Source organism: Amblyomma mixtum, chromosome 2 (genome assembly GCF_055824585.1).
Source record: "Amblyomma mixtum isolate Tamu chromosome 2, ASM5582458v1, whole genome shotgun sequence".
NCBI lineage: Eukaryota > Metazoa > Arthropoda > Arachnida > Ixodida > Ixodidae > Amblyomma > Amblyomma mixtum.
Genome location: NC_143013.1, coordinates 35265882 through 35293857, shown reverse-complemented (window position 1 = coordinate 35293857; position 27976 = coordinate 35265882). Strand labels below are relative to the sequence as shown.

General features: G+C 48.6%; 2 protein-coding genes across 6 annotated transcripts in view; both read left to right on the top strand.

Moving 5' to 3' along the window:
• Positions 1-10508, top strand: part of LOC149358966 (uncharacterized) — a 44512-nt gene extending 34004 nt beyond the window's left edge. For all 5 annotated transcript variants that reach the window (XM_089571133.1, XM_089571132.1, XM_089571134.1 and 2 more), the window contains 7 exons: positions 1499-1624; positions 1712-1843; positions 2718-2840; positions 3369-3500; positions 6589-6718; positions 7894-8106; positions 10018-10508. In XM_089571133.1, the coding sequence (XP_089427259.1) occupies positions 1499-1624; positions 1712-1843; positions 2718-2840; positions 3369-3500; positions 6589-6718; positions 7894-8106; positions 10018-10222 (1061 nt within the window). In that variant the 3' untranslated portion in view covers positions 10223-10508. The remainder of the gene's footprint in view (positions 1-1498; positions 1625-1711; positions 1844-2717; positions 2841-3368; positions 3501-6588; positions 6719-7893; positions 8107-10017) is intronic.
• Positions 10509-21800: 11292 nt separating this feature from the next.
• On the top strand, positions 21801-27186 carry LOC149358965 (uncharacterized). Its single transcript, XM_089567597.1, has 7 exons — positions 21801-21941; positions 22023-22064; positions 22972-23118; positions 24476-24693; positions 25448-25560; positions 26681-27062; positions 27151-27186. Exons 1-7 carry the CDS (start codon positions 21806-21808, stop codon positions 27184-27186), a joined length of 1074 nt encoding a protein of 357 aa, XP_089423723.1. The 5' UTR covers positions 21801-21805.
• The last annotated feature ends 790 nt before the right edge of the window (positions 27187-27976 follow it).

Below are 27976 nucleotides of genomic sequence, written 5' to 3'. Positions count from 1 at the left end.
GTCGGTCACGTGACACCTCACACTTCCGCGCTGCGGCATCAAACAAACGTCTGGCCGCTCGGCGTCCTCTCACTCTCTCGTTGCCTCCGCGCTTTCCCATCGAGTTCGCTTCTTCTCGAACGACAGCTCTATTCAATGCAGAAACTCGAGTTTCTGTTTTTGTTCTTCTGACCTTCATATGCCCTTCGGACTTAGCGACTCATAGCTACAGTCTTAAGTCAGATGCCGAAGCATACCTTGACTATGGCCGATGCCATGGTGTCCCGATATTTGGCCCTGGTCACTACCAACATTGGCCCACCCCACCCCAAAATTTGGCCCAACCCACCCCCGAGATTTGACCTTCTCGGATTTAGAACAAAATCGATATCCAGGCTAGTTTGAATGCGCTTAATACGATGGTGACCTCAAATTTTGACCCGGACCACTCCTAACACAGCAAAATTATAGTAGACTGAAGAATAGTTATCGCTCGACAGTTCGGGGTCACGGAATAAAACCATTTTTCCGGAGAATAAAAACAGCCTGCTTTGAAAGCGTGGAAAGCGTGTACCCACTGTATCACCGGTGGGTACCCGGTGGCACTGGGGATCGAACCGCTCACCTCCCGTATGGAGGCGGATGCTCAAACGACTAGGCCACCGCTGCGGTTACGACTTGGGAACGCCAAAGGCATGAAAAAACGAGCACGCAGCAGCACAATCGGCAGCATTGAGAGAAATGCTTCCGCATTACGGCACCTAAGCAGGCTTAAGTGCACAGAACCCATCCCTACCCCCTATCCCGAACCCCACCCGAGAGGACTGGGAGGCGACCCTGTCCGGTTGCTGCACCCTTGGGGCCCAAAGGGCCTTAACGCAGCGCGCCCGGGCTGCGGCAAACGCCAATGGTGTGCCTGACTAGGCATCCCACCTAGTGGTTGTAAGGGCGTGACCCTTCAGGTCACGACCCCCAACACCTCTCTCTATGATTAATAAATGTTTTCACCACCACCACCCCCCTGGAATTTTTTTCGCCCTCATCCTACGTCACGCTATCTTTTTTTATTACCAACAACGACGTGAACCAACTAGACCAACAGTGTGAAGCACTAAAAGCGACCTTGACTAACTCAGAAAAATCTGTTTTGTTCCTCGCTAGCACCTGAGTAGAGAGCGTAAGCAACCGAAATGCCACTCGCTGCCTTCGAGCTTCTCTCGAATTACGGTAGGCTGAAGAAGGTGGCTACCTTTTCGTTAATGCGCATCATCAAAACTGTTGCCGTAGCGAAATTCTTGGTAAGATTTTATACCACGTGGTCAATAGTAGCGCCAGGAACCAAACAACTTGTCCTTTTTCTAAACGCAGAAAACTTATAATGCCGTCGTAGGGAATGCGCGCTAAGCCTGAAACCTTTCTTTACTCTGCGGTTTGAAACGTTGTGGTGCGCACCTGGTGTAAGATGCGTTCGCTTGAATCCATACCTTGTTTCGCCTGTTCCTCCTCATCATTGATGCAGACATTGACGAATGCGCCACTGACTCCCACGACTGCCGGGAGAACCAAACTTGCAGTAACCTGCCCGGAAGTTACGAGTGCGAGTGCCCCATCGGGTACCGCATGAACTCTTTCAGAGACTGCGAAGGTGAGCCATTCACACAGGCGAGACAGCAGAGGCCTTTTACGAACAGCACCAGAGGCAGTGCCGTTGTATCTCTCGTTTTGTGCGCAGACATCGACGAGTGCACGCGCTTCTCCGGTCGGGTATGCTCCATCAACTCGAACTGCGTCAACACACCCGGGTCCTACACGTGCGACTGCAAGCCTGGATACAAGAGGGGCTACGACGCACGTACCTGCATTGGTAAACTGATTATCCATGTGTAGATTTTAATCACTCGCGTGGCACACACGGTACGCGCCTTTTTTCTGTGGGGCAGTTCTCGGACAAGTCGGTATTGAAACAAGTGGCGCCATCTGTCGTATCCGTAGCAGTGAAATGTTATAGGCAAGAGGTCAGAAAAAATTAACAGTAGTTGAACGCAGTTAAACTAAGTTTGTAGAGTGATAGCTCGGTTTTATTTTATTGGTCAAAGGTCGAGGCCATTGGTTTGCAGACATTTTGCTTTTTCTTCTTAAGTATACTCCCACCGTATACAGGGCACTTTTCTTCTTCCTTTTTCTCTTCCTTTATAATATAAGTATCTGTCTCCGAGCTCGCCGCTATTCGTGCTACTTGCGTGCGTATAGTGTACTTCAGCGTGGGTGCGCCGATTTCCGTGATCCCGCTGCGCGGGCGCCAATGCCATCTGTTGAGAGGCGCTGTTCGCTCCGGGACACCGTTTTCTTGCTCTTTCGTGTGTACGCCGTTCGCCCCGAGCGGGAGCATGACCTTGGCTGAGCTTGAAGGTGATACTGACGGAACCAGCCGTTCTCCGGGTTCGCACATCAGAAATAGAGCTTTCGTTCTACAGCAGAAGCGCGTTGCGAGAACGAATAAGGATTCGAGAACATGTGGCGTGTCTCCTTGCTAACGTTGAAAAACGGTGCAAAAATTAACATTGCAAAAAAAGACAGCTAGGTGTTGCGTCACTTCCTTCTTGCTCTGCTGTGTCGTCCTGTGAACTCTGTGGCCTCATCGGTCCTTGTGTATCGAGCAAATATAGAATAGACTGTATGCCTTATTTTAGTGCCCAATCCTGACTGACCAAATGCTTGCTCTTTCATTTCATCGCAAGACGTCGACGAGTGCACGGACGGGTTGCACGCTTGTGACCACTCGTGCATCAACACGTGGGGCTCGTACCAGTGCATCTGCAGGAAGGGATTCCGTCTGGCTGAGGACGAGCGGACGTGCGTGGGTACGGCTCGTGGAAAATGACCGCATGCGCAGGATTCCTGCCGTCGCAAAAGCATTCATGAAACCTATCCAATTAACTTGCCCTTTCTATTCATACTATTCATCCTTTAGGAAAAGTGCTGCCGTGGGACACTAGGGCAGCCTTCATAATAACAAACTGCTGGACTAGAAACTTGAAGCATTTCCGTTTTCTTTGTGACCCTACGTAAGAGCTCTATGAAAAGTTATCCTCGTTAATTATACGATTTTGCAAATACTGAAGCAATAGCCGAACCTTACATGACCGCTGTTAATTTCACATGTGGATTTCGTAGTGGATTAAGACAAAGGTGGGTAAGGCCTTAGTGTAATTGCTTTGATTTGTCCACTTTTCGCAATACTGTGAAAACTGAATAAAAGCAAGAGAAATGAACATATAGCGACACACGTGCGAGATGGTTCACTTGCGTCTTTGTGATGGACCATTAGGATTCGTGCACACGTAGATGGCGAAAGTTAATGCGCTCATGTTCACACGTGGTGTCTGCAGACGTCGACGAATGTGAGATGTGGGCAGGCCGTGGCAGCCTGTGCATCGGCACGTGTGTCAACGAGCCCGGATCCTACTCGTGCTCCTGTCCCGAGGGCTATCTGCTTGGCAGCGACAAGAGGACATGTCAGGGTACGTGCGGCGTGCGCTACATCGAGTCCGCTAGTTTGCTTATCGGCACCTGCGCACTGCACGCAGTGTACCTGTCTGTAGCCGTTGTCAACTTGAGAACTTGGCTAATCATCGCAGTGACGCTCATGTATGGGCCTTTGAAGCTATTGCAGTTAAACTCAACTTGAAATGTCAGATAAATTCTGTACTTTGAATTATGAATTTGGGATCTCTAACATAACAACCGTTTGTGTTGTATCAGTCAGGGTGCTTCGGAACAGACAGAGCTACGGCGACATCTTTTTTTGTCTGCGTGCAACGTTGCCAGGAAAAGTAAAGTCACCAAAAAAAGTTGTATGGTCTTAACGTAGTGCGAGACCATGTAGACGTGTGAAAGCGTGTGTTTGGCCTCATTGCCTCATGGTTTTGCTTTGCTGAGTCGTCGGCACGTCTGCCGTCGATATTAGACTCATGTCTTTTTCGCGCCGCAGATGGAAGTTGATGAAGACGACGATTTGCAATGCCCAGCGTGAGAGTGAGAATCTCTATTCCCTGTGCCATTGCATCGGCCGCCTTACCTTGGTTTTATGGTTGCTAGTGTATTGAAGCGAGTCCAGCGAGTGTGCATTCAACCTGCTGCAAAATCACCCCCCCCCCCCCCCCCCTTTTTTTTAACTCCACACTTCGACTCTACCCGTCAAGTTCTGGCTTCGCGCCATGGGGACTTTTGTGCCATGGTCGGTGAACTGCCGTATGTGCGGCCAACCAGAGACGATTTATGTTTGCTTTGTGTGGTGCCGTGATGTAGTGTTTTTCTGGGACATACTACAGCCGACTATCAAAAATGACATCGAGATCTCACCTTACAGTATACGGTTCTTGCCTGTCCTGAAGGACTCCGGGATTCTGTGCGATCTGTTAATCCTAATTCCTCTTTTTAGCCTGTGGAAGAGCCGCATGATGGATCGACACGCAGAAACACCTCGTTCCTCTAAGCCTCTGTTCACAGAACAGTGCGCCTTGGTGCGGGGGGTTTATGCTGCGCATCACCGGCCGCCTGAATGATTGCCGATTCTTGACGCATGTGTATGTCTCTTGAAATTTTTATGTGCTGCTGGAGTGTAGTGTGCGAAGACATGGGAATGTGTGTCCGCATCGTGGAATGGTATTTGTGTACCTAAAGCATATTTCTTTTATTTTTTATTTATTTATTCAATAAACCCCTAAAGGCCCTCAATCGAGGGTATTACATAGGGGGGAGCAATGACACACAACGCAAAATAATATAGAGCAAGCGCCAATGTGCAATACATAAGAACAGAAAGCACATGTAGAAAACAAAAGAAATAAACAAAAACCTGTAGTATACATTGTAATTTACACGAAAAAAAGAACAGATAGTGTTTTAGAGGCATAACAACCGCAGGAACAAAACAAAATAACAAAAAAGCTGAATGCAGCATGTGGTACAATCAATTAGTGAAGCTAAACAGACATTTGGGTAAGAAGGTCCTGAAACTTATTAAGATCCCGTTCAGAAGCGATGTGTGATGGAAGATTATTCCAGTCGACTATAGTACGTGGTATGAAAGAGTTAGCAAACGAAGAATTGTGGCATGATATGCGTTTAACTTTCAGCGGGTGGTCGCGACGTGGAAAAAAAGATTCAGGTGATTGAAAAAAATCGTCATGGAGCAGAACATGATGGTAAAGTTTATGGAAAAGGGTCAAGCGTGATAGTTTGCGGCGATGTGATAACGTATGAAGTTCGGCGCGAGCCTTTCATTTCATTTCATTTCATTTATTTTACCCTCAGGGCTTTCGCATTACAGAGGGGGTGGGACAGTGAAGAAAACAATACATAGATCAAAAACAGGGCTATATATACGAACAATATTGAAAGATCCTAGAGACATAGGACGAAAACATTGAGAACAAAAGTACAGGAGTAAAAAGAAATAAATAAAAGGATTACAAAAAAAAGAAACCTTATGTAGTCTATATATGAGTAAACAACATATCACAATTGGTCTGATTCTAACAGTGCGAGTAATTTGCTTTTAAAACGCGCAGTGTCGCTAACACAGGTGGCTGTGGGTGCGGTGACGCTAGTATGACGAGAATAATCAGAAAAGATGAATCTAACGGCACGGTTTTGCAAAGATTCCAAGTCATCAATAAGGTATGCTTGATCCGGGTCCCAGATGGCCGACGCATATTCGATTTTAGGCCGATGGTAGCTGAGCAGGTTTGATTTCCATGCAATAAAGAAAAAAACTGCGGTGATAGCGTAGTGCTCTCGTGCGTTGTCCAGCGAAGCTGATCTGTTCGCGCAAACGCGAGTTCGAAGCACAGTCGCGGCAGTATTTATTTTATTTCTGCACTCTCAATGTCAGGGACGGGTTTGACCCCGTGAAGCAGTGCTTTCGCACCTCATAGTTCTTTGGAACTTGGGAGACTCAGTGTGTCCTTTACATGCAGGATCATAATTACAGTATGCTTGCGTAAGCGATGCAGTCACGAATGCTAGTTGCTGAAAATTTTATTTCGTTTTCTTTCCCTGGGTGGAGGGCAGGGAAGCGAGATGGAGCGGTTGCAGAGTACAGGGGTGCATCTGAGTTGTCATCAGAAACACGATTTCTGTCCCTTTAAACAGGAACAAAATATTTGGGCAAATGAGCTAGTAGGAAAGCTGAAGAACGAAGAACAATGGTCACCAGCGTAAACATGCTCTCAGAACTGACGTGCACGGTAATAGGGCGCGCGAAATGCTACCCAAAGCAAGCGCAAAATAAAAAGCATAACTCTGCACTATCGGATTCGACGGGCATTTCAATTTGCCTTGAAGCCAACACACTGACTGCACTCCGAACAAAAAAGAAAATAAGGAAGGCTTCTCTAATACTCAAGAAAACAAAAAGCTACAGGCGCGCCGTTCCGGTCATTGTGTCAGCTGTACTTGCGTGTCATGCGTTCCTGTTATTGGCGGATGTCCTTCTGAGCTGTTAACTACATGTCCTTCAGTTCTGATGCCGTGGCCTGCAGCTATAAGGCCGCTGAGTGACACATCTCACAGCTAGAGTGCTGCCATGCATCCGCTTCTCTGCAGATATTGACGAGTGCGAGCGTGGCGATGTCTGCCGAGGCGAGAACGAGGTGTGCCTGAACACCCGCGGCGGCTACCGGTGCAATGTGCTGCAGTGCCCCCCCAAGTACTACCGGGACCCCGACCACAAGACGTACGGAGCCGTTCTTGTTTCCAGTCATTTTCCAAAACACATTGCACAGCGGAAAGTTTTTCTTCGCCATTCCCACTTTATCTTGGCTGTCGAAGTAATGCAGTGGGACAATATATTTGATATCTGAGACAGCACTTTAGAAGAGGGATCAAGTAAATATTTAAAAGAATAATCTTCGTTGCGTTACCAGTTTTGCTTATCGCAACCTTCAAGCAGAAAATCCTTAAGCCCACTAAGTGTTTTTCAAGAAGGAGGTTGGTTTTATGCTTCTCTCTTTTTCATCCAGGCTGTGCACCTTGAGTTCCCTTATTAAAAAAAATTCAAGGAGGCACTTATGACAACTTACGTGCGATAATGCGAAACCATTTGTGCTTGCATTATGGCGCCATCTGCTGGTGCAGTGTTGTACATTGCGAGGGGGTTTTCAGTGGGTGCTGCATGATGGCGCTACGACAGGCCAAGCAAATTTGACGGAAACCGACTGTTGCCCTCGGTAAACGTGGAGGGCACAGTGGTGAAGGGGTCCGCAAACACAACCATCAAATGATACAAAACTCGATGTAAATGCATCAACAACTTCTAATGGTATCACAGTGCCAATGCATAATGTAATTAGGTGTCACCGTGGATTTTTTTTTCCTGCTCCATTGGTGAATGCTACTCCCTGAGTATCATCGTCATTATCAGGATTACGTCCACTGCATGACACTCATCCGCTGTGGTTCAGTGGCTCTGGCTTTCGGCTACTCATCCCGGGTTCGATCCCGGTCGCTGCGGCCGCATTTAGATGCAGGCAAAGTACAAAAGTGCTCATGTACTGTGCGATAACAGAGCGCGTTAAAGAACCCCAGGTGACCTATATTATCTGGAGCCCTCTACAATGGCGGCGTCCCTTATAGCCCATGTGTCGCTTCGGGACGTTAAGCGCCAAAGTTCCCAATTCAGCTTGTTCTCCAGTGACCCGTGTCTTTCGCCACCAATGGCTACCGTATCCTTCAAAACAACATGTTGCGTTCGTTTAATACGCGAGGCCAAAAACGCTGCTGTTGGTGCACTGCTCCGCGCTTTGTTCTTCGCTTCTTCACGTCGCATCTTCGCTTCACTGGCCGCATGAATACTGATGAGACGCACGTTGATGATAGCCAGACCCGTAACTGCCTCGCCCATCCTTGCAGGCGTTGCAAGCGTGAAAAGCGCGAGTGCCCTCCGGCCGACCTGGTGTGCCGTAAGGAGCCGCTCTCACTTTCCTTCAACTACTTCACGCTGCCGAACAACATGAGGATACCGGCGTCGGGCCAGCAGGACTTCTTCACCATGCGCGGGCCGCGGTTCAGTTTCTCCACCGTCGAGTTCGAACTGGATCTGGTCGAGGCCCGGGCTTCGTCCAGGTGACTTTTCCTTATACGTGCGAAGTAAACTCTGCTAAGACTCGTTGCAGTCGCTGTGACTGAACACCCTTATTTGAATTACTACTTTATTCGAATTCTTTCCAGTGCCACGTGGCATAATGCCATCTTATTTATAGTGTCTCTTATAGCTTTAATGAAACCAACACTGGAACAAAAATTTTAATGTTGCAGCCGCACGCAGTTCTATATCTAAATATGTTCTTGATACCTATTCTTTGCGAGTGAGTGTTCACCAGCGCCACCTTCGTCTATAGTAGTAGAGGTACTACGTCCCGTACAACGGCGAGTGTCACGTAAGAACGTGGTCGAATGGTGAGCGCGGAAGCTGAGCCAAACCCTCTTATGCTACCTATGGCATCAAGACCTCCAAGTTCGAAGCCCTATTTAAGCTATTGAGCAGAGAAGTGAAGGAAAAAGAGGTGATCGTTATGGAATTCATGACGAAAGCCAACAGTTACCGGAACAAAGGAGCACGGGGCGGCATGTGGTTATTTTTCTTCTACTTTCTTATCAGCTATCTTTAAGCCATGGAGTATTTACAACATTAATTTCCACGTAATCAACACCACAAACTAAAAAAAAATATTCCCTGTGCTCCTTGCTTTCGGTGAGTGAGTGAGTGAAGAAACTTTATTTCCGCCAGAAGAAGACCCGTGCCCCTCCGGGTCCGCACGCAGGCGTCCGGGGAGGGGCAGCGTCGCAGCTGGAAGACTAGCAACGGTATAGTCGCGCAGCTTCTGCTGCCAGGCGGGTAGCGTATCGTTGTATGCTAAGGTCGGCACTTCTGAGTATGGTCTCCCATTCCTCTGCATTATTGATTCTGCCATATCCTGGGGCACTGGGGCATCTCCATGGTATGTGTTCGAGTGTAGCGGTATGCCCGCAGAACTCGCACACCTCCGCATCCTCCCTCGTGTCACCTCCTGTCCAGCTCCTCCAGAGCGGGGATGCGAAGTTTCTAGCTTGGAGTCTTCTCCAGTCATAGGCCTCAGCCGAGCTAAGCGATCTATCCGGAGGAGGATAGATCCTTTTGTTCTTTTTCTGAATGTCTGTGATGCTATTAAAGGTATTGGTTTCCTCTTTAGTGCTGAATTCGTATGAGGTGTCCACGGCTCCCCGAGGTAAAGAGGAGCGGGCGAATTGGCTTCCGTCCTGAATGTTATAACCAGCACCTCTTTTCCCTTCTCTTCTCTGCTCAATTTGTCCATGGATAGACACATAGTGCCCAAAAGAGGAGGCATGTCCATGGCGAACCGGAAAAGGGCGTAGAGAACGGCTTCCCGCGAGTGTGTAGGTACAAAGCGGATATGTCGGTGTTGTGATTTGCAATATTGCGTTGACAACATTAAGCGGTGCTAGAGCTTTGCATTGCGCGGTGTACTGTATTTGAAACGTGGCCGTGGAACGCGTAGGGTGCGCTCGCACTGACATATGTGTCTTTACCTCGACATTTTATTGTCTGCTTGTTTTCTGCGTTCCGCGCCATCTTCGTTCACTGGCTGCCGCAAATTAGGTGGAAATTCAGGCGAGCATAAAACTCGGGGCATCTTGAAGAGCAGCCCTAGTATATTTCGAGAGGCTGCAAGGAAACAGGCGTCCACTTGCGATGCATGAGATAGTGAAGGCGAGAGAAACCACGTACAACACAGCGTGGGCAATTCTAGCGTCAGCCAATGGGTGTCGCCAACCAGTTTTTGAACACCTCGTGTCTCTGCCCACTGATATGCCGCCAGGCGTTTGACACCTCCAAGCTTTGAACCAGCCTGCCGTTTCTTGAAACATGCGTCTTTGCACAGGGAGCTTCGCGGATGGTTCGCCTTAAGAGCTGTCTACCAGCTCCCTCTGACGTGGAGTGACGGTAACACAGAGCGCTCTCTCGCGTCAATACAGGGCCCACGGGATCGAGGTGGCGACCCGCGAGCACTTCTTCCTGCGCCGTGTGGGCCACAACGAGGCCATGGTATCCATCGTGCGACCTCTGCAGGGACCGCAGGACATCCAGCTGGAGCTGAAGACCTCCATCTACCACCGCGGCCTGTACAGTGGCAGCGCGCTCGCAAAGATCTTCATCTACGTCACCGAGCACGAGTTCTAGGCCCCTGTCCAACACCTGCTTGTGGAAAGAAGCCGGCGCTTTCGGGGATCGCGTCGATGCCTGTCATCGTCTTTTCTTTTCTTTTTTGTTCTTTGTCGCATAAACCATTGCCTCGCGGGCGCTCTCATCTTCAAGGCTGCGTTGTGGCTTTGGAAATATTTTGTTCACCGTTCAGGTCTCCATCCTATCTTTTCCTTATTCCCTCTTCTTTTGATCGAATTTTTCATCAGTTTCAATGCGTCCCCGACTGTCCATAAATCTTTCGTTTCCAGGCAAGCCAAACAGTGAATAGCCTGGACTTATCTGGCAGAACAAACAACAAAATAAAGATGCTAACAGATCGTGGCACCGACAAGAGCGATTTAATAAGAAGCCATCCAGTACATAAGACGAGAAAAATGACAGTCCCGCACATAACGGCAGCACTTATCACGTAAGAAAAATGGTAACAAATGATCAAATTTATTTGCAAATTCTAAACATGAAGACGGAGCGTATTGGTGGGCTTTGGGTCAACAGTGCGGAATACCAAGCAGGCGATTCTTCCAGCTTTCGAGTCGCGTTCTTACAGGGGCACTGGAGCGATTTTTGGCAAACACTGATTGGGCCTGTACAGCCAATGCGGTGTGCTGCACATTGTCATGCAGGGCGTGAAAAACTGCCGTCCAAGTCCAAACCTTACTTGCTGCTTCGCGGAACTTCCTGTGTAAATACCTATTTGAAACAATTTACAACCCCATAAGTTCCTTGCTTCTAAAAGTTTTCTTTCAAATCTCCAAACAAATCGCGTTGTACAATGTAAGTGCCTGAGATCGCTGTTGATTCTGTAGTGCGTTGGTAACTGCGGCTTTGCTTGCTTACAGGTCCACTCTTGCAACGGACAGCCTGTAAGACAATACTCAGTCGTGCTGCAAATTATTTATAATATAACAAGTCAACACAGTTATTTTTCATAAAAATTGTAGCTCACCCTTCGCGAGTCATATAGAATGTTATCAACGAATAAAATTTATTCGCAAATCAAATTTTACGTTGAATTACTTCACGTACGGCTTACTCAAAGCAGTAAGCGGCGCGGCTTCCGTGGTGGCTGAGGGGCCATGGAATTCGGCTGTTATACCGAAGTCGCGCCGAATTCCTGTCCACAACAATTTTATAAAGACAAGATGCAAGAACGCTTGTGTGTTGTGCGATGCCAGTGCACGTCAGACGAACCTGCAGGATGGAAATTAATTTTTGGTTGTCCAATACAGCGTTCCTCATAGCCCAGGGACAAATTACATATTTTAAACACCCAATTCTACCATCAATCAAATCAGTCGTGGCAAATATGTCGATCAATACCATTTCTTTACAAGAGAATCATCAGATCACATGTTTTATCACAGAATGAAAGTTCGCACCAAAATGGGCTTTAAGCTTACAGTACTAGTTGAGGTAAGTCATTGAGGTGATCAAGAATTGTACAGAAAAACAATTTTGTACAAAATAGTTCATACAATAGAAGCATAATAGGTTATGTGCAAGCCCAGTGATGATGATGATGATGATGATGATATCCTCAAGCCCAGTGCTTCAAGGCGTATAATTTTCTTTTTTTTTGTACACCAATAGACATTTTTTTTTTCAAGCAACATTGAAGCTTTTGCTGCAGTTCATTTAGTACCTGAAACGGTAATTTTTTTTTTTCAATGTTAGCATCATGAAAATTAGTACTCTGAAAGCCTGCCCTTTTAATAATTTAGAATTTGAAAGATACTATATTATTGTGATCAGACTTCGATTTTAGGGCCCCGAACACCACACTGTACAAAATCAAGTTCGATTTGGTTTGGTTTATTGGGGTTTAACGTCCCGAAGCAACTCAGGCTATGAGGGACGCCGTAGTGAAGGGCTCCGGAAATTTCGACCACCTGGGGTTCGTGTTCGATCCCGAACCCCAGGTTCGGGATCGAACACGAACCCAGTTCGGGTTCGATCCCGGCCACGGCGGCCGAATTTCGACGAATACAAAATTCTAGAGGCCCGTATGCTGTGCGATGTCAGTGCACGTTAAAGAACCCCAGGTGGTCGAAATTTCCGGAGCCCTTCACTACGGCGTCCCTCATAGCCTGAGTTGCTTCGGGACGTTAAACCCCAATAAACCAAACCAAACCGAACTTGATTTTGTATAGTGTGGTGTTTGGTGCCCTAAATTCGAAGTCTGCAGACGCAGCCTTTTGCCCTTAGGACGTTGGTGGAGCTCTAGAACCAAGATAAAAGCATGGCCACTGGTAATGTACCTTATAAGTATCCCACTACTTTTCAGTTCGATGGCACTAAGGCCCCCACTCACCGACTTCGGCGATGTTTGTCTGGGGCTGTTGGCAACCTTCCCAGGTATATGGCACTACTGGCACGTTGTGATGACGTCACAAGGACCCGTGACGTAGGTGGCAGGTGGGCCACCTGCTTTCTCGCTAACACCGCCGACGACGACGACAAAGTTGACGAAGCCGGATATACTCTGCAGAACGTGAAATGTCATGATATGCATGCATAGAACGACAGTAATAAACATTGTTTCATGTATCTACTGTGCTTCATTCACATCATGGAAACGAATACAACACTCAGAATACACTTTATATACCACTTTAATCACAAAGCAATATCATGCACAACAAAGCGTACCCACGGTAAACAATGCAAAACCAAGGTAAACAATGCAGAAAAAATTGGCCACACAGTGTTGGAGCATCTACTCGCATTGGCTTAACTACGCAAATTAACCATCATTTTTTATTCGTGCTCCTAAAGCTGAAATCATTCTTTTGTCATTTACACTTTTACATGACACTGGCCCAGATAGGCGGAAGCCCTAGTTTGAACCTCGGACCGGAACGAATTTTTCTTTAACTGCGAAGCTTTCATGGGAACTTTATAGCTTCTCTTCGTATCCGTATCGCTGCGCACGGGTGGATGCTAATGAGTAATTGCTCCCTTGTTATATGTCTTACTGGTAACCTCCTAGAAATTCTAATTAAAGTGCGCTAAAACCATTTTAACAACGATCCACACCTTCACAATGGATATAATAAAATAAAAAAAAATCTTCATTGCCAGCATTTTTTCTTTCCTACGTCTGCGTAAAAACATGGCATTCCGGTGATTGGAACTCATGTGCGTATGCACAGGCTAGTTGCTGCAGGCCGCACAGCCATCCAAATTGCATGGGGCGCGTTTCGCATGTTGCCCTGTCACCGTCATGGGGACCGCGGGTAAAATGGCGCCCGCGTGGCAAAAACGTGGGGTCCGAGCACGTTGAAGGCCTCTACATGTATACATCATTTGCTTTCAGTGACGAGTTGCTGAATACTCACGGAAAGGCCCAACGCACACTGCGGCGCCTGCGATGTGTTTGACGGCTCATAACAGTGTTACAGCTTGTCGTCCCGTCGCACCCCACTGGGCTCAAATTCCTTCAATATTTACGAATGTCTTCAGTTCCCTGTGAGTTCAAACTCAATTGTACAATATTTATTATACCTAACTTCACCAGCTCCCCTGTCCGACTCTGTCCCCTTTTCTTTGGCGTCGTCATTTATAATAGTCTTCAGGTCTCCATTCGGGCATCGAGAAAAGATGACAGACAAGGAGTTATGGAAGAAATTTAAACATATCTAAAATGCGCTCAAATGCAGAAAATGGCATGTACCAGAAATATTCAGTAGATAACTGGTTTTAGAAATTGACCCATGTTGTGTCCCCTTATTGCTTTTGTGTGTGTGCGCCCCCTCCTAACGACCACTCGCATTCCCCTCCTAACGACAGTTCGCATCCTCCTCCTAACGACCACTCAATCCTCCTCCTAACGACACTTGCCCCTCGTCGCACGCTGTCACCAGATGCCCCCCCACGGTGCGCCCCCGCACCCTCCTCCTGTTCTGGGAAGCCACTCCCTCCCGTGGACGCTTCTCAGCTCCCTCCTTTCTTCGGGCGGCCAGTTCGGCTGCTGCCTCGGTCGACGCTGGTCGCACCCTCATCGGCTTTAAATAAACGAAGTCTTAAAGTACCGTGTGCGTCTTCGCTGCATTCAACACAGCGACCGGACACGACAGTGGCGACGAGAAAGTGGATTCGACCCGCGCTACGCAACGCTATTGACAAGCCATGGCTACGCGAGGGTTTCCCAATCAGATACCAGAATTCAACGGCTCATCGTGGTCATCGTGGGTTGGACGCCTTCAGTTCTACTTTGAAGCTAACAACATCACAGACCCAGCCTTCAAGAGGGCCAACCTGCTGACGCTGTGCGGGGAGCAGACCTACGATACTGTCTGCGCCCTTATTCAGCCAAGCACACCAGCGGCAGTGTCTTACGACGACATCGTAAAAGCGCTGCAAAAGCACTACGACCCAAGGCCATCCGAGGTCTACAGCCGGGCTCGCTTCCAACGACGAGATCAACTGGAAGGAGAAACTGTGAGCGCCTACGTAGCCGCGCTCAAGAAGCTCGCTGCCGACTGCAATTTTGGAACGCTGTCGACAACAGCTACCGGGCAGGAGGGAGACGCAGCTTCTTCTGCTAACACCACCATGCTTCCCTTGGACGTGATGTTACGCGACAGATTTGTGTGCGGACTGAGTGACGAGTCACTGCAGCAGCGCCTGTTCGCTGAGAAGGACCTCACATTCAGCAAAGCTTACGACATCGCCGTTCGAGCGGAGAGCGCCGGTCACCAGCAGAGAGGGATTCGCCGGAACACCGAGCCGGTACACCAGACAAGCAACCAGGTGCGCAAGCCTTCTGTTGTAAAATCGGTCAAAAAGGCACAACGCTGCTGGCGGTGTGACGACCAACACAACCCCCAGGGATGTCGATTCCAGTCAGCCACGTGTAATTTTTGCCACAAGCGAGGGCATATCGAAAGAGCATGCATTACGAAACGGAGACTTGCCAAGATAAAGTCACCTTCCCAGCCTAATCACAGCGTCAACGCCTCAGAGAATACGCCGCTATCTGATCTCCATGGAGCAACATCAGCAACACCATCTGTGTTGTACGACCTGAACACCATGAATCTCGGCACGCGACCGAAGATTTTTACAGAAGTAAGCGTACATCACCAGCTGATTAAGTTCGAGGTGGACTCCGGCGCAGCCTGTACTCTGATCAGTGAGGACACGTTCCGAACTTCATGGCCATCTGACGCACCCGCCCTGCAACAAGACGACACGCACCTGCGAACGTGGTCAGGACAGAATCTGCCACTATTGGGCTCTGCCAACGTGCAGGTTAACTACAACGGCCAGACCCATACGCTACCTCTGCTTGTTGTGAAGGGCACAGGATCAAGTCTTCTAGGGAGAAACTGGTTTTCTCCACTAGGCGTGATGATATGCGGCATACACCAGACGCCGAGCCAGAACATGGTTGGTAAACATCAAAACGCCGATGCGCTAAGCCGTCTGCCACTAGACGCAACTGTTGACGAACCATTTCCACCAGGAGACGTTCTGATGTTCGAAGCACTGCCAGAACCTCCGCTTACAGCAGGCACAGTTGCAGCATCTACGCAGAAGTGTGCAGCTCTCCGGCTAGTTTACACAGCTGTTCAACAAGGCAACGTGCATAAACTCAAAGGGGACAACTTCGACGCTTACCGCAGGCGAGCTACAGAGTTGAGCACCCATCGCGGCTGCATCATATTTGGGTCCCGAGTTGAGATGCCGAGAGAACTACGCGCACAAGCTATGTCTCTCATCCACGCCGGACATCGGGGCATCGTTGCAATGAAAAAGTGTGCCAGAAGCTACATGTGGTGGCCTGGCATTGACAACGACATCGAAACAGTGGTGCGAGAATGCAAGCCTTGCCAGAGCAGCCGGAGCGCCCCGCCGAAAGCTCCTGTCCCAGAATGGGAAAAGCCAGACACACCATGGCACACACTGCACATTGATTTTGCAGGACCAATTGAGGGCTGCACTTTCCTTGTGGTCGTAGATGCCTACACAAAGTGGCTTGAGATAAGGCAAATGGGACAGACGACTTCGGCAGCAGTCATTGACAACCTCCGATCACTATTTGCAACGTTCGGCCTGCCGCGCAAGGTAGTGTCGGACAACGGAACACCGTTTGTGTCTGCGGAGATCCTCAAGTTTTATCGCGACAACGGGATCTCATCAGTTACATCGGCCCCCTACCACCCAGCGACAAACGGACAAGCCGAGCGCTACGTAGCCGAGCTAAAACGCGCCCTTGAAAGAGATCAGACAGGCTCGCTGCAGCGCCGCCTTGCGCGCTTTCTCTTCAAGCAGCACACGACGGTTCAGAGCACAACAGGCGAGACCCCCTCGAAAATGATGTTCGAGCGTGAAATGCGAACCCAGCTCACAGCCATCCTCCCCGAGCCAAAGGCAGAGACGTTCCGGGAAGAAAAAGCAATTCCGCGCTGCGGCACGCTTAATGAGGGGCAGCGCGTCCTCGCCCGACAGTTTCTGAAAAAGCCACGCTGGGAGGAAGCTACAATTGTCAGACGCATAGGCCTGCGCTCTTGGCTCGTCAACATACATGGCACAGTAGCACGCCGACATCTCAACCAGCTGCGTAGATTTACGACGCCGTCTGAGAGCTGTCCGCCAGCGGAGAGAACACGTGCACCATTTTCCCACATAGCCTGGCACCTCTTCCCGGAAGAAGAGACTTCGCCCAGGACAGACCTAGGAGACACAGCGAACAACAGCCAGCCTACAAGTGTTTCTCCCCCGAGCGCACAAAGCCAGCGCGCCTCCACGCGTGAGCGCCGACCCCCTGCACGATACCAGGCAACCTTCTAAGGGGGAAGGAAGTGTTGTGTCCCCTTATTGCTTTTGTGTGTGTGCGCCCCCTCCTAACGACCACTCGCATTCCCCTCCTAACGACAGTTCGCATCCTCCTCCTAACGACCACTCAATCCTCCTCCTAACGACACTTGCCCCTCGTCGCACGCTGTCACCAGATGCCCCCCCACGGTGCGCCCCCGCACCCTCCTCCTGTTCTGGGAAGCCACTCCCTCCCGTGGACGCTTCTCAGCTCCCTCCTTTCTTCGGGCGGCCAGTTCGGCTGCTGCCTCGGTCGACGCTGGTCGCACCCTCATCGGCTTTAAATAAACGAAGTCTTAAAGTACCGTGTGCGTCTTCGCTGCATTCAACACAGCGACCGGACACGACAACCCATTACCTTTTTTTTCTGTTTGTGCCGTGTCCACAATGCGTTCTTGGTTGTAAGCTCGACTATAGCCAAAAGAGGCGTCGAGTCTGGCAACTTTTTAGGTATGCAGGATTAAAGAATATCAGTAATGGCTATCCGCTCTAAAAAAGAGGACTTGTTTTTGTTGTTCTCAATTGGGAGCTGCTCTCTTCCCACTGATTCTCAGTCCTCCGCTGCTGCATTTGAAGGGTCTGCTGTAAGTTAACAGGTTTGCTGTTGATGTTGTTAGCACGGTACGCCAAACGACTCAAGTGCCAACTCTCGGAGCCGATAATACACGACAGATTGCTCCTAGTGGGCAAGTTAATGTTACATACACGAACAGGTGGGTTCGAAACAGACCCCATGCTTGTTGTTGTTGTTGCCTTGGTGACATGGTATATACCCACGACGGGGGATAGGCCAGGGTTTAGTGAGGAGAGCCAAAAGAAGAGGGTAAACTGGTGCCAAGCTAATGGTTGGGCTTTGGGTAATAGATCAAAATAATTAAAGGGGAAATAAAAAAGAATAAAAAAACAGGAGAGAAGGTCACACAATTGAATGCATGAAAATACTGAAAGATCTTTCTAATGCGGAAATTTTGGATATTATCAATGGAATCTGCCGGTGGCTATTATGTAATTAAGGGGGTATTCGCAAACATGATTCAATGCAAAACCTCTGGTGCTAGCACCAAAGGAGAGAAGAAGCAGGACCGACAAAGTGAGTCTCAACTTTGTAATGGAAATTTCTTGATGCGTCCTTCTCTGATGTGCAAACCTCCGGCAAGAGAGCAGGAAGTGCCGATGATGATGATGATGATGTCCTCAGGTTGAATCCTCTTTCTCGACCATTACTTCTTCCTCCTCCAACCGCTAGGGGGCGTTGCTGTACTACATAGCGCCGCGCCCCGAGCTGTGGTGCGCGTGTCCCGGCAGCCGGTATCGCGGGCAGGGCGGCCCCACACGAGCTCCGGCGGGAACTGCGCGGCCTGGAACGCTGCCTGAGGACGACGCGGGGGGCAGGCAGCATGGCGGACGCCGCCGAACAGGGCCAGGACATCACCGTCGACAAGCGTGAGTGACGGAGGAAGCTGCCGCCTACGCCACCGAGCCGCGTTCCCTGCGCGTTAGCTCCCCTGCGCGAGCCCTTCCTGCAATTCCCTCCGACCATGCTGCGCCGGCATGCCCCTCTTGGCGCTACAGATACGACTTTCTAAGAAAGCCTAGCTAGCTTCTTGTCATACCAAACACATCTTGTGCTATCTTTACCGCATCAAGTGAGCAAGGTGCGGTGTTAGCCTTTTAGTTCGCTAGCCAACGTCCTTGCATAAGAACTCGTAACCGCTAGATAAACACAGGTCCTCCCAGGCAGCACAGGTAATCGACCCAATACAGGAAAATGATGGTTTCACTCTGGTCCTTCTACTCCACCTTGGGGGATTCCCCTAAACATTTTACCAGTCCTTTGTAGAACCGGCCTTCACCAATACATTTCCAATATTGGTCCGATTAACTTTGTTGTTGGGGCTCTTGTCGACCGGCCTTCACCAATACATTTCCAATATTGGTCCGATTAACTTTGTTGTTGGGGCTCTTGTCGAAACACCGCAATTCCATCGTCCCTGCCCTATTTCTACCGCGGAAAGCATCTTGTACGATCAGCAAACGTATAGCGCATAGCCTCTTGTGCTCGCGTACGTTCTCGCTGGTTTCACCCATCAAGAGAAGGAGGTAATGGGCGCTCTTGAGCGCGCAGATAGCGTTAATCAAGAGGTGTGATAGCCGTTCTGAAACTGCTCAGGAAACGCTACTCTAGGATCTTTTCGTGGTGCGGGCCGGTCACTTTCCCGGGCCCACACTTGACTTTAATGGTATAGCTTCCACGAAGATGGTGGCAGTGATTAAAAGAAATGAGCGCGCAGCATTGCGCCATGCCTATGGCCTTCAATAATGGCAGCCGCGATAACGCCATTGCAAGTCATCTTGTTGTGACACATGTTCTTACTCGGTTACTCAGCGAAAAGCCCCGCATGCGCATTGAGTGCGTTCGCGGCGTAGCCAACGCGTTAGTATAAGCTGGGACAGCAATGCAAGAACTCTTTTGTAATACTAGTTGCCAAACCTGGTCTAAGGTGTCATGTTCTGAAGAAACAAGGTCATCGTGCAAGAGATCGCATCACCTGGGTGTACGTAGGTTGAATTGTTGAAATTAACATGGATAAAAAGCTCCAAAATCTCATGTGTTTCTCGTTTTTGTCGGTCATTGACGGGGATATTTTTGATTGCTCAAGAAAAGCAGTCTTTAGGAGATGATTCTATACTAAAGCGAATTTTTGACAGCTGGCGTAATTATGAGCTCTGATTAGGCGAGCGTACGCGGATTTTGAGGAAGCATGTTTATTCGGTAGCCGTCGGCAACCAACAAGTGAACTATGTTAGCATGTAAAAACTGACACAAGTTTGTAAAGAAACCACAGAGTAGCATTCATGGATTGCATTATAGTCGTGCTTAATATTTCAGGAATTTTATTAACTGGCGTTTCCGCGCATCTTATTTTGCAGAAGAGTCGGATGATGAGGGGTAAGTAAGCAAAGCCTAAGGTCTGCTCTTCAAGCTTTCTTTTTGTACTTTTTGGTCTAATTTTAAGCATCTGTAGCCTAACTCTGCATATAAAGCGGGCTAAGCGAGTACGACCTGCCTGCATTCCTGTAGGCCTGTACATTGTTTAGAAGCTGATGACTTAACGAAACATGCAGGGGGAAATTAGTTACTGTCCATTTATGTAAACCAAGTTAGGCACCTTTATGGGTAGACCTCGGTGATGGGCAATTTATCTCTAATCTCATCTTACACATCCCTACATGCACAGTTGGAGGTCACAGCAGCGCCATCACATCACATTAGCATGTTATGCGCTAACATTGGACGGTGGTGCAAACTTCATGTTCAATTAGGAGCTCAAGACTGCACTTTTTATGACTGCGCTAGCTTCCCTCCATGTGAATTTGCTCTCTAGGACAGGGACCTTGGTTGAAGGGCACTTAAATCACTTAGAATGCACCCTTTAACCGAAGTCACTGTCCTGGAGAACAAATTCGCAAAGTGTGGAGCTACTGTAATCATCAAAGAAATTCACCAATGTTTTGGCCCGACATTGATTTAAACCGCGATTCCTGCTGAAAGAAGTTGTATGATGCAATAACCTCCTAAAGACTTCGTCATAGAAATATCATACAATTTGTTTGATATTGAATGACATCTGTAGGATGACTAAGATTTTGCAGAAACGTATGACAGTTATATGATAATTGTGTGCAGTTAATAAGATAATTTTATCATATTTGTATGACAAACTGTGTTATTGCATCATACTTTTTTCAGCAAGGTTGTGTCATGAGAGTTGGCGTCAGCAAACCAGGAGCCCTCATTCAGGAGGCTCTGCGCACGCGCGAAAACTGTTTATTTTTCCAATGCTTCCGTTATTTTGCTATAGATTACCGTTGTCAGTTGACGCACAACTGTCGCCAAATCACGTGGCGTCCCGACACGCGAAGGGTATTTCCGATTTCAGTCAAGGATTAGCCGGAGTCGTGCATATGTTCGAGAACATTGCACGACTTGTCTGAGGCAGATTAGTCTCTCTGAAGTATATACGCCTTTGAATACAAGCAAGAGCTTAGTGTTTTATGTGGTCCGGTGCCCCCGTAGCACCGGGCAGAGCCCTCGTCTGATGCAAGGAGCTGGGTCGTATGTTCGCAGGCAGTCTGGCCTGCTGTCGTGCCGGCTGTTCGCGGTCATCGCGGGCGCCGTGTTCATGGCGCTTGTCGTCCTCTTCGGCGTCCCCAAGGACGACAAGCAACAGCAACCGCACCCGTTCTCCACCGGACGTGAGTGGAGATCGACTTCTACAGTTTATTATTTTGTCATTCAACATCAGGCCGGTTGATCGTGAGGCAGACGCTTATTAGCAGCCTTCAGTCGTTTGAGAAGGCTGCTGTGAACGAGAGGTCGACGACGGGAGCCTGTACTCTTCTGGCAAGCATTTTTTATGTCGTGCCCTTCCATCAGCTGAAGAGCTTTTGAGTATTCTAAGCGTGAATACAATATGAGCTTCGTGAAAGATGCCTTGGAGCAGCTTGCATGCCCTTTCAGCTCACCTGCGGGCGAGGAGGGTCCCGGTTAAGCCACTTATTCTGTTCTTGCTGTGCAGGTCCTGCGTTGCCCAACGCCCATCCGCCAGGCAAGACCTTCACTCTCCGTTGCTAACTCACTTGCTAACTTGAAAGCATGTATCAGAGTCCCAGCGAACCTTGTTGCATTCGCTTATTGGCGACATTTTTCCTTAGCGAAAACACTACTGTACGAGTTGCATGCAATGTCGGTTCACGTTGAACACGACTGCATGGTTTGCTCTCCACGCAAAGTTGAGACCTCCTGAAATGTTCAATCCAGGGGCCTGGTCCAATTTTTCCGGAAGCTTCTCTCTGGCAGACGGACGCCATGCCGGTAAGACGCCTCCCTTGCTTTTACAGCTTGTTTGACCGCTGTCTTCATCCGAATTAGCCAATCTCTTCGCTTTTTTTGCAGCGGACAGAATAGACGGGCTGAACACTACCGGTAGCCTGCATGGTAAGAATCTCTTGTTGAAGAACAGGACTGAATTCACGTGATCCCTCTTTTTTCCTTGGCATTCTTGGATTTCCGCCTCGACCTTGGCAGGTGGAGAGAGGGGAATCCCCCTAAAGATCAACTGCAACCTGCCAACCGTGTCAGGTGGAGGCTTCGCCAGGACATAACGGCTTCTTCGCTAGTGACCCATCTAGTGCTAGCACAATAAAAACCGCAGGTGTCGCTGCTGTACCTAGCGTAACACTAAGACCGCTTTGACAATTTCTACATAAAGGATTCATGAAACGCCTATTGTTGGCAATGAAATTTCTTTAGCTCTAAAGCTTCCTCTCTTTCTATTACACTGCTATTGTGCTAAAAGCTTAAAACGAAGGCCTGGCGCAGCAACTCCAAAAATACCAAATCATTTGATAACCATATGCCAATATGATGTTTTTCGCCTTCGACCGCCTTAATTACCTTTGTTGCAGAGTTACATGTGGTGTCGTTTTATTGTAGTCATTCTCACTCAAGATAACGCGCGCAAAAAAAAGGAAATGTTTGAAAAAGAAACGAACTGAAATGAGCCAACGGCGCAGTTTCAGGGACCCAGATAGAGAATCTGGAGGCTGAGCGAAAAATGCAGCTCCTCCGCACTCGCCCATCTAGCAATCCAACAAACCGATCATGTTTAATTTGTATCTATTCAACGTAAGTCATTCTTGCTCAAACTGAAGCCCAAAGGAGTGCGAGGATTTGAATTAAAACAATAAAGTTAAAAAGAGAAGTGTTTTAGAGACCCGAATAGCGAAATAGGTTCGCTGCAAGAATTTCGCAAGAACAGTTCTGGCATTGGTGCCAAATGAGGTGCCATTAAACGAAACGAGCGCCTTCGCAACTTCACAGAAGGGCGGACATTTCCTCGCAGGCCTGTCGGTGCCGCCGCGCCCGCTGCTGTGCATGGTGTCCCGGTCGCTGAACAACCCCATTCAGTACCCGCGGAAGCACTGCACGCACATCGTGTACCGCGATGTGGCCTTCAACCCCGCTACCGGAACTATCACGCCCGTCAACGGTGAGCGTCATCGTCAGAAAACAGTCTATTGCGAAGCATTTCAGCTTAACACATGCTTTGCTTCAGCTCCCAAATTTCCGAAGCAACTTCTAGCTTTCTTTCTTTAGTCGGTTCTTCCTTTTTTAAAAATCATCTCTGCAAAACCTTCGTTCTGAACTCCCACTGCGTTTTTTCCTTCTTTCTTTGCTTATTTTTTCTTTCTTCCTTTCTTTCTTTCTTTCATTCTTTCTTTCTTTCTTTCTTTCTTTATTTATTTATTTCTTTATTTCTTTCTTCCTTTCCTCCGTTCTTTCTTTCTTTCTTTCTTTCTTTCCTTCTTTCTTTCTTTCTTTCTTTCTCGCTTTCTTTCTTTTCTTTCTTTCTACCTTTCTTTCCTTCTTTCTTTCCTTCTTTCTTTCTTTCTTTCTTTCTTTCTTCCTTTCTTTCTTTCTTCCTTTCTTCCTTCCTTCCTTCCTTCCTTTCTTTCCTTCTTTCCTTTCTTTCTTTCTTTCTTTCTTCCTTTCTTTCTTTCTTCCTTCCTTCCTTTCTTTCCTTCTTTCCTTTCTTTCTTTCTTTCTTCCTTTCTTTCTTTCTTCCTTCTTTCTTCCTTTCTTCATTTCTTTATTTCTTTCTTTCTCTTTCAGCTTATCCAATCTAACCTAATCTATTCATCCCCCTAGTCGACTATTACCGCAACAGAGTGCTTACTCCTGCATATCCCTACTTACCACTGATCACAGCCCTCTCGCGCTATAAACATACCCAAAAGCTCTGGACCAAAGCATCTTTGAGTGGGAAACACTTTATGAACACAATTTTTTTATAACGTAAGATTTCACTATAACAATCAACATATCTGCCGACCACCCGGCGGCAGTCGAATTTTTATTTTATTTTTTGCTTTTAGCGTTTTTGCTATCGTCAAAAGCGTTCCCCATTGGTTTTCTAAGGCAGTATTAACTACTCGATACGATCGATCGAAATACGTTATAAGAAATATTTTGTTGCACATCAGAAGGATGGACCATTATCTCTAATATTTCTACAACAATATCTCACAATTTTTCAATATTGAAAAAAAAAATAATCGCCCCGCCGTGGTGGCTCAGTGGTTACGCCACTCGGCTGCTGTCCCGAAAGACGCGGGTTCGGTCCCAGCAGCGGCGGCTGAATTTCGATGAAGGCGAAATTCTAGAGGCCCGTGTGCTGTGCGATGTCAGTGCACGTTAAGGAACCCCAGGTGGTCGAAATTTCCGGAGCCCTTCACTACGGAGTCTCTCATAGCCTCAGTCACTTTGGGAGACGTTAAACCCCAATAAACCAAACCAAAATTATTGTCCTAGAATGTTGGCCATGCGACGGCCTCGCTTCTCTGCAGGCCCCACGTTCGTGGCCCTGCGTACGCTAGTCGAGGTGACGCGACAGCGCGTGCTGGTCGCCGTTGCCGGTCTCGAGGAGCAGCGCGCACCCGTCGACGCACGCCGCGTAGCCTCGCTGCTGCTCAAGTTCATACAGCTGTCCGGATTTCACGGCATCGCCGCTCTCGGCATCGACACCACGTCGGACAAGCTGGCCGACCTGGTCCCTGTCTTCAAGGCAAGCAGAGAGCGGCTGAAGCGTAGCGATTCCTGCTAGCGATTCCTGCCGCGCGGCTTAAAAACCTTTCAGTCGTCGCGGCGGCTGAAGCGGCCAGAACGATGAGGTTCAAACAAGTTGCAAATTTTTTCGGCGACGCGCCCCTCAACCGTTCAATTCACTCAGTCGCTTCCATGTAAACTAGCCTTTACGAATGCTTTGCGAGGAATTTGAGCGATATGCACTGTGAACAATGTACGGCTCTGGCCTCTAGGTCTCAAAATACAATGAGCGATAACTCGTCCAAGAGTCGCATTAGTGGAGCCTTCAGCTGTGTTGAACAAATATTGCCGAACACGCTTCAGATTCGCAAGAGCATTTTGCACACTCCAATTGGTGTTTGAAAGCAAAGCTCCAGGCAACAAATCGTAACCTTCAAGTAGGTATACGATGGTTTCTACCAAGCTTCGCCTGAACGATACTCCTGTTGCGCGGCTCACCTACCCGAGTCAATCGGCTAAAGCAACAGGGGCTCAGCTTTGTTCGTGTCCAGGCTTCGTGTACAGGGAAAAAAAAATGCCTCAAACGACTAGGTTGCCGTCGGCGCTGTTTTTTTTTTCTGTTTTGTTTTAAGAGGCTGGCGGTGGCTTCCATTGTTTTACAGTCGCGATTCTGCGCTTTTCGAGCCCTGCGCGCAGTTTCTCTTGTAGCATGCGTCCGCAGCCCGCATAGAACGTTCTTCAGCCGACGTCATTTTTCTGATTTCATTGTGCAGGAGGTGCGCGCTGCTCTCTCGCCGGAGAAGTTCGAGTTGCTGGCGGCCATTTACGTGCGTGACTGGGACGTCCCGTCTAACCTCGTAGTCGGCCGCCTGGCTGCTATCGCCCCGTGAGTCGCCCTGCAATGCCAGGAAACTCGCATTAACATCTGAAAGGAATTGTTACACGACCTGCTTACACGCTGGTCGAAGTAATTCTGGTCATAATTTGGCCATGTTCCATGACAACACGGCACCACTGGGCGAATGTGATCCTACTAATATTGATTGCTGCTCGAGTTATCGTCATGTTTGAGAGGTTCATGTCGTCTTGTCGAAACGTTGGCTACTAGACTGAGGCTCCCCCCCCCCCCCCACTCGTTCAATTTGTTTTGTATATTTAAAACATGACACGATTACTTTCATTGTGTCTAAAGTCACTCGCGTCACTTGAGTAAAACGAGATATATTGTATTGAACGGCTCTAATGTCAATGCACACGGTTCTTTAGATTCCTTGAAATACATTACGCCGACGCGCTTCTTATGATGGAAGACCACGAGTTTTTATACGTCTGATATTTTTTTTTTTTTGCGCTCGATAAACATACTTGACTTTTGACATGCTGTGATTGGTAGCTTATTTTGAGAGACCATGTTATTGGAGCCTTCCTCTGAGCCTTTATTCATGGTGTAATCGCACCAACGCGAGACGGAGTCCCTAGTCATTCACGACAATGACATATAGCTTGCTCGAAGGAGGGAATACCCATGGTGCTAATGTGGACGAGAAAGAAATAGTGAACTTCATCAGCGTAGTTATAGCGGTCTTGAAATGCAAAAATAGTAGCGTCGTTCGTAACAGGATTCGCGTTACGCGGTTTCCTTTTCCTCTGACAGCACAGGGCCATTTCTGTAATGAAGGAGAACTTACTCAGTAGCACCCACTCATGCACAGCAGTACGCCTGTAAAAGAAAGCCTTGACATGGCTAAATTGTTCTTCCCACGGAAACAGCGCAGTACTGGGAAATAATGAATGGCAACGCTATAGTTAAAGACCGTGGGCGAGTCCGCTGGTCATTATCCTTTGGTCAAGATCCACTCTGGCCTTTCAAAAACGCACACAGTTTTGGGATATCTGTCTCTGATTTTTTTGCCACTTCTTCTCGCTTCCACATTGGTACAAAATTCCAATGGAGTATACAGTATCGCGACCATTGAGGCCGGACTCGTACCGACCCTTCCCCTCAGGCACCTCGACTACCTGGTCCTGGAGACCCACTACGAGAGCCGCAACAGCAACAGCTGTCGCTCGGGGTACTCGTCGGTGTTCTACTCGTCGGGCCTGAAGCCTTCGCCCAGCGTGCCCGTCAGCCAGGCGCTGTCCTGGATGAGCAGCCTGCTCGTGGACCACCGCCAGTACGTGACCACCTGCTTCTCGGTCAGCATGGGGGCCGTGGTGTTCCGGGACGCCGAGCACGTGCTGAGCAGCTGCTCGGGCAGCGGCACTGTCTCCTACATGCAGGCACGTGGCACTCCCTCATCTTTCTACACGTTGGGATGCTTAGGAGCGGTGCGAAAGGTGCGGGGTTCGATCCCCAGTGCCGCCGGGTGCCCACCGGTTGTACAATGGGTACAAGCTTTCCCTTGGCCTGGTTCTCGGTTGGTGTGGGAAGAAATGTTCGGTAAACGGGTCTCTGACCCGATCTTTAATGGTTCAGGGTCTCGAGTGGGCTGCACAGCACGAGGTGGTTTAGGTTCTCTGACGGCGGAACGAACTGACCCGTCAACGCAACGGTTCGGGTTAAGATCCTTTTCCCAAGCATTTCACACCAGAAAAGCAGAGCACAAGGCCGGGGGAGATCTTGCGCCCATTAGAAAACCGGTGGATACCTGGCAGCGCTGGGGATCGAACCCAGCGCCTCCCGAATGCGTGGCGGATGATCTACCACAAGGCCACCGCTGCGGAGACAGATTCGGAGGCGAGCACTGATAAGACCACGTCATTATCTCATGTTCCGGGCGTCCTCTTCTAAGCGATTGGGCCAGCGTTACCACATGTCTGCCACTTACAGTGATTTTTACTTTTCTTCCGAAAAGGGCCAGAGCATCAGCGCTTGTGCCAGACATAGTCACGACGTAGACGATTTCGCGAGTGATTGCGGCAATGATTACGAACGAATTGGATGGAATATAATTTCACATAGAAGCGCAAAGGAATGACAAGGCTTTGCGTATTAACACGTGCTGTCAAGTTCTGGCCGTTATGTAGACGCTGTAATGCACTGATAGGCAAGAATGTTTGAGGATTAATCCGGCAGGAAACAGTAATGTGCCTACTTTTTCAGTACACAGTTTCAATTTTGGGAAAATGTCACCTCATAGCTGGGATCTAGAAACTAGTCATGACTCACCCTTTCGAATTAGCTCGATTATTTCCGCAATCTTTGACGAACTGGCAGCTGTGCCAACAAATAGCGCAGTAAAACGAACGGACAAAGGAAGGCTGAGTGGACACTTAGCACTAAACACAGATTTTGTCTTTCG

Coding starts and splice junctions, on each gene's coding strand:
- LOC149358965 (XM_089567597.1), top strand. CDS start 21,806: ATGCAATGTCGGTTCACGTTGAACACGACTGCATGGTTTGCTCTCCAC. Junction 22,065..22,971: donor CACTACCGGTAGCCTGCATG/GTAAGAATCTCT, acceptor ATTTCCTCGCAG/GCCTGTCGGTGCCGCCGCGC. Junction 24,694..25,447: donor ACCTGGTCCCTGTCTTCAAG/GCAAGCAGAGAG, acceptor TTCATTGTGCAG/GAGGTGCGCGCTGCTCTCTC.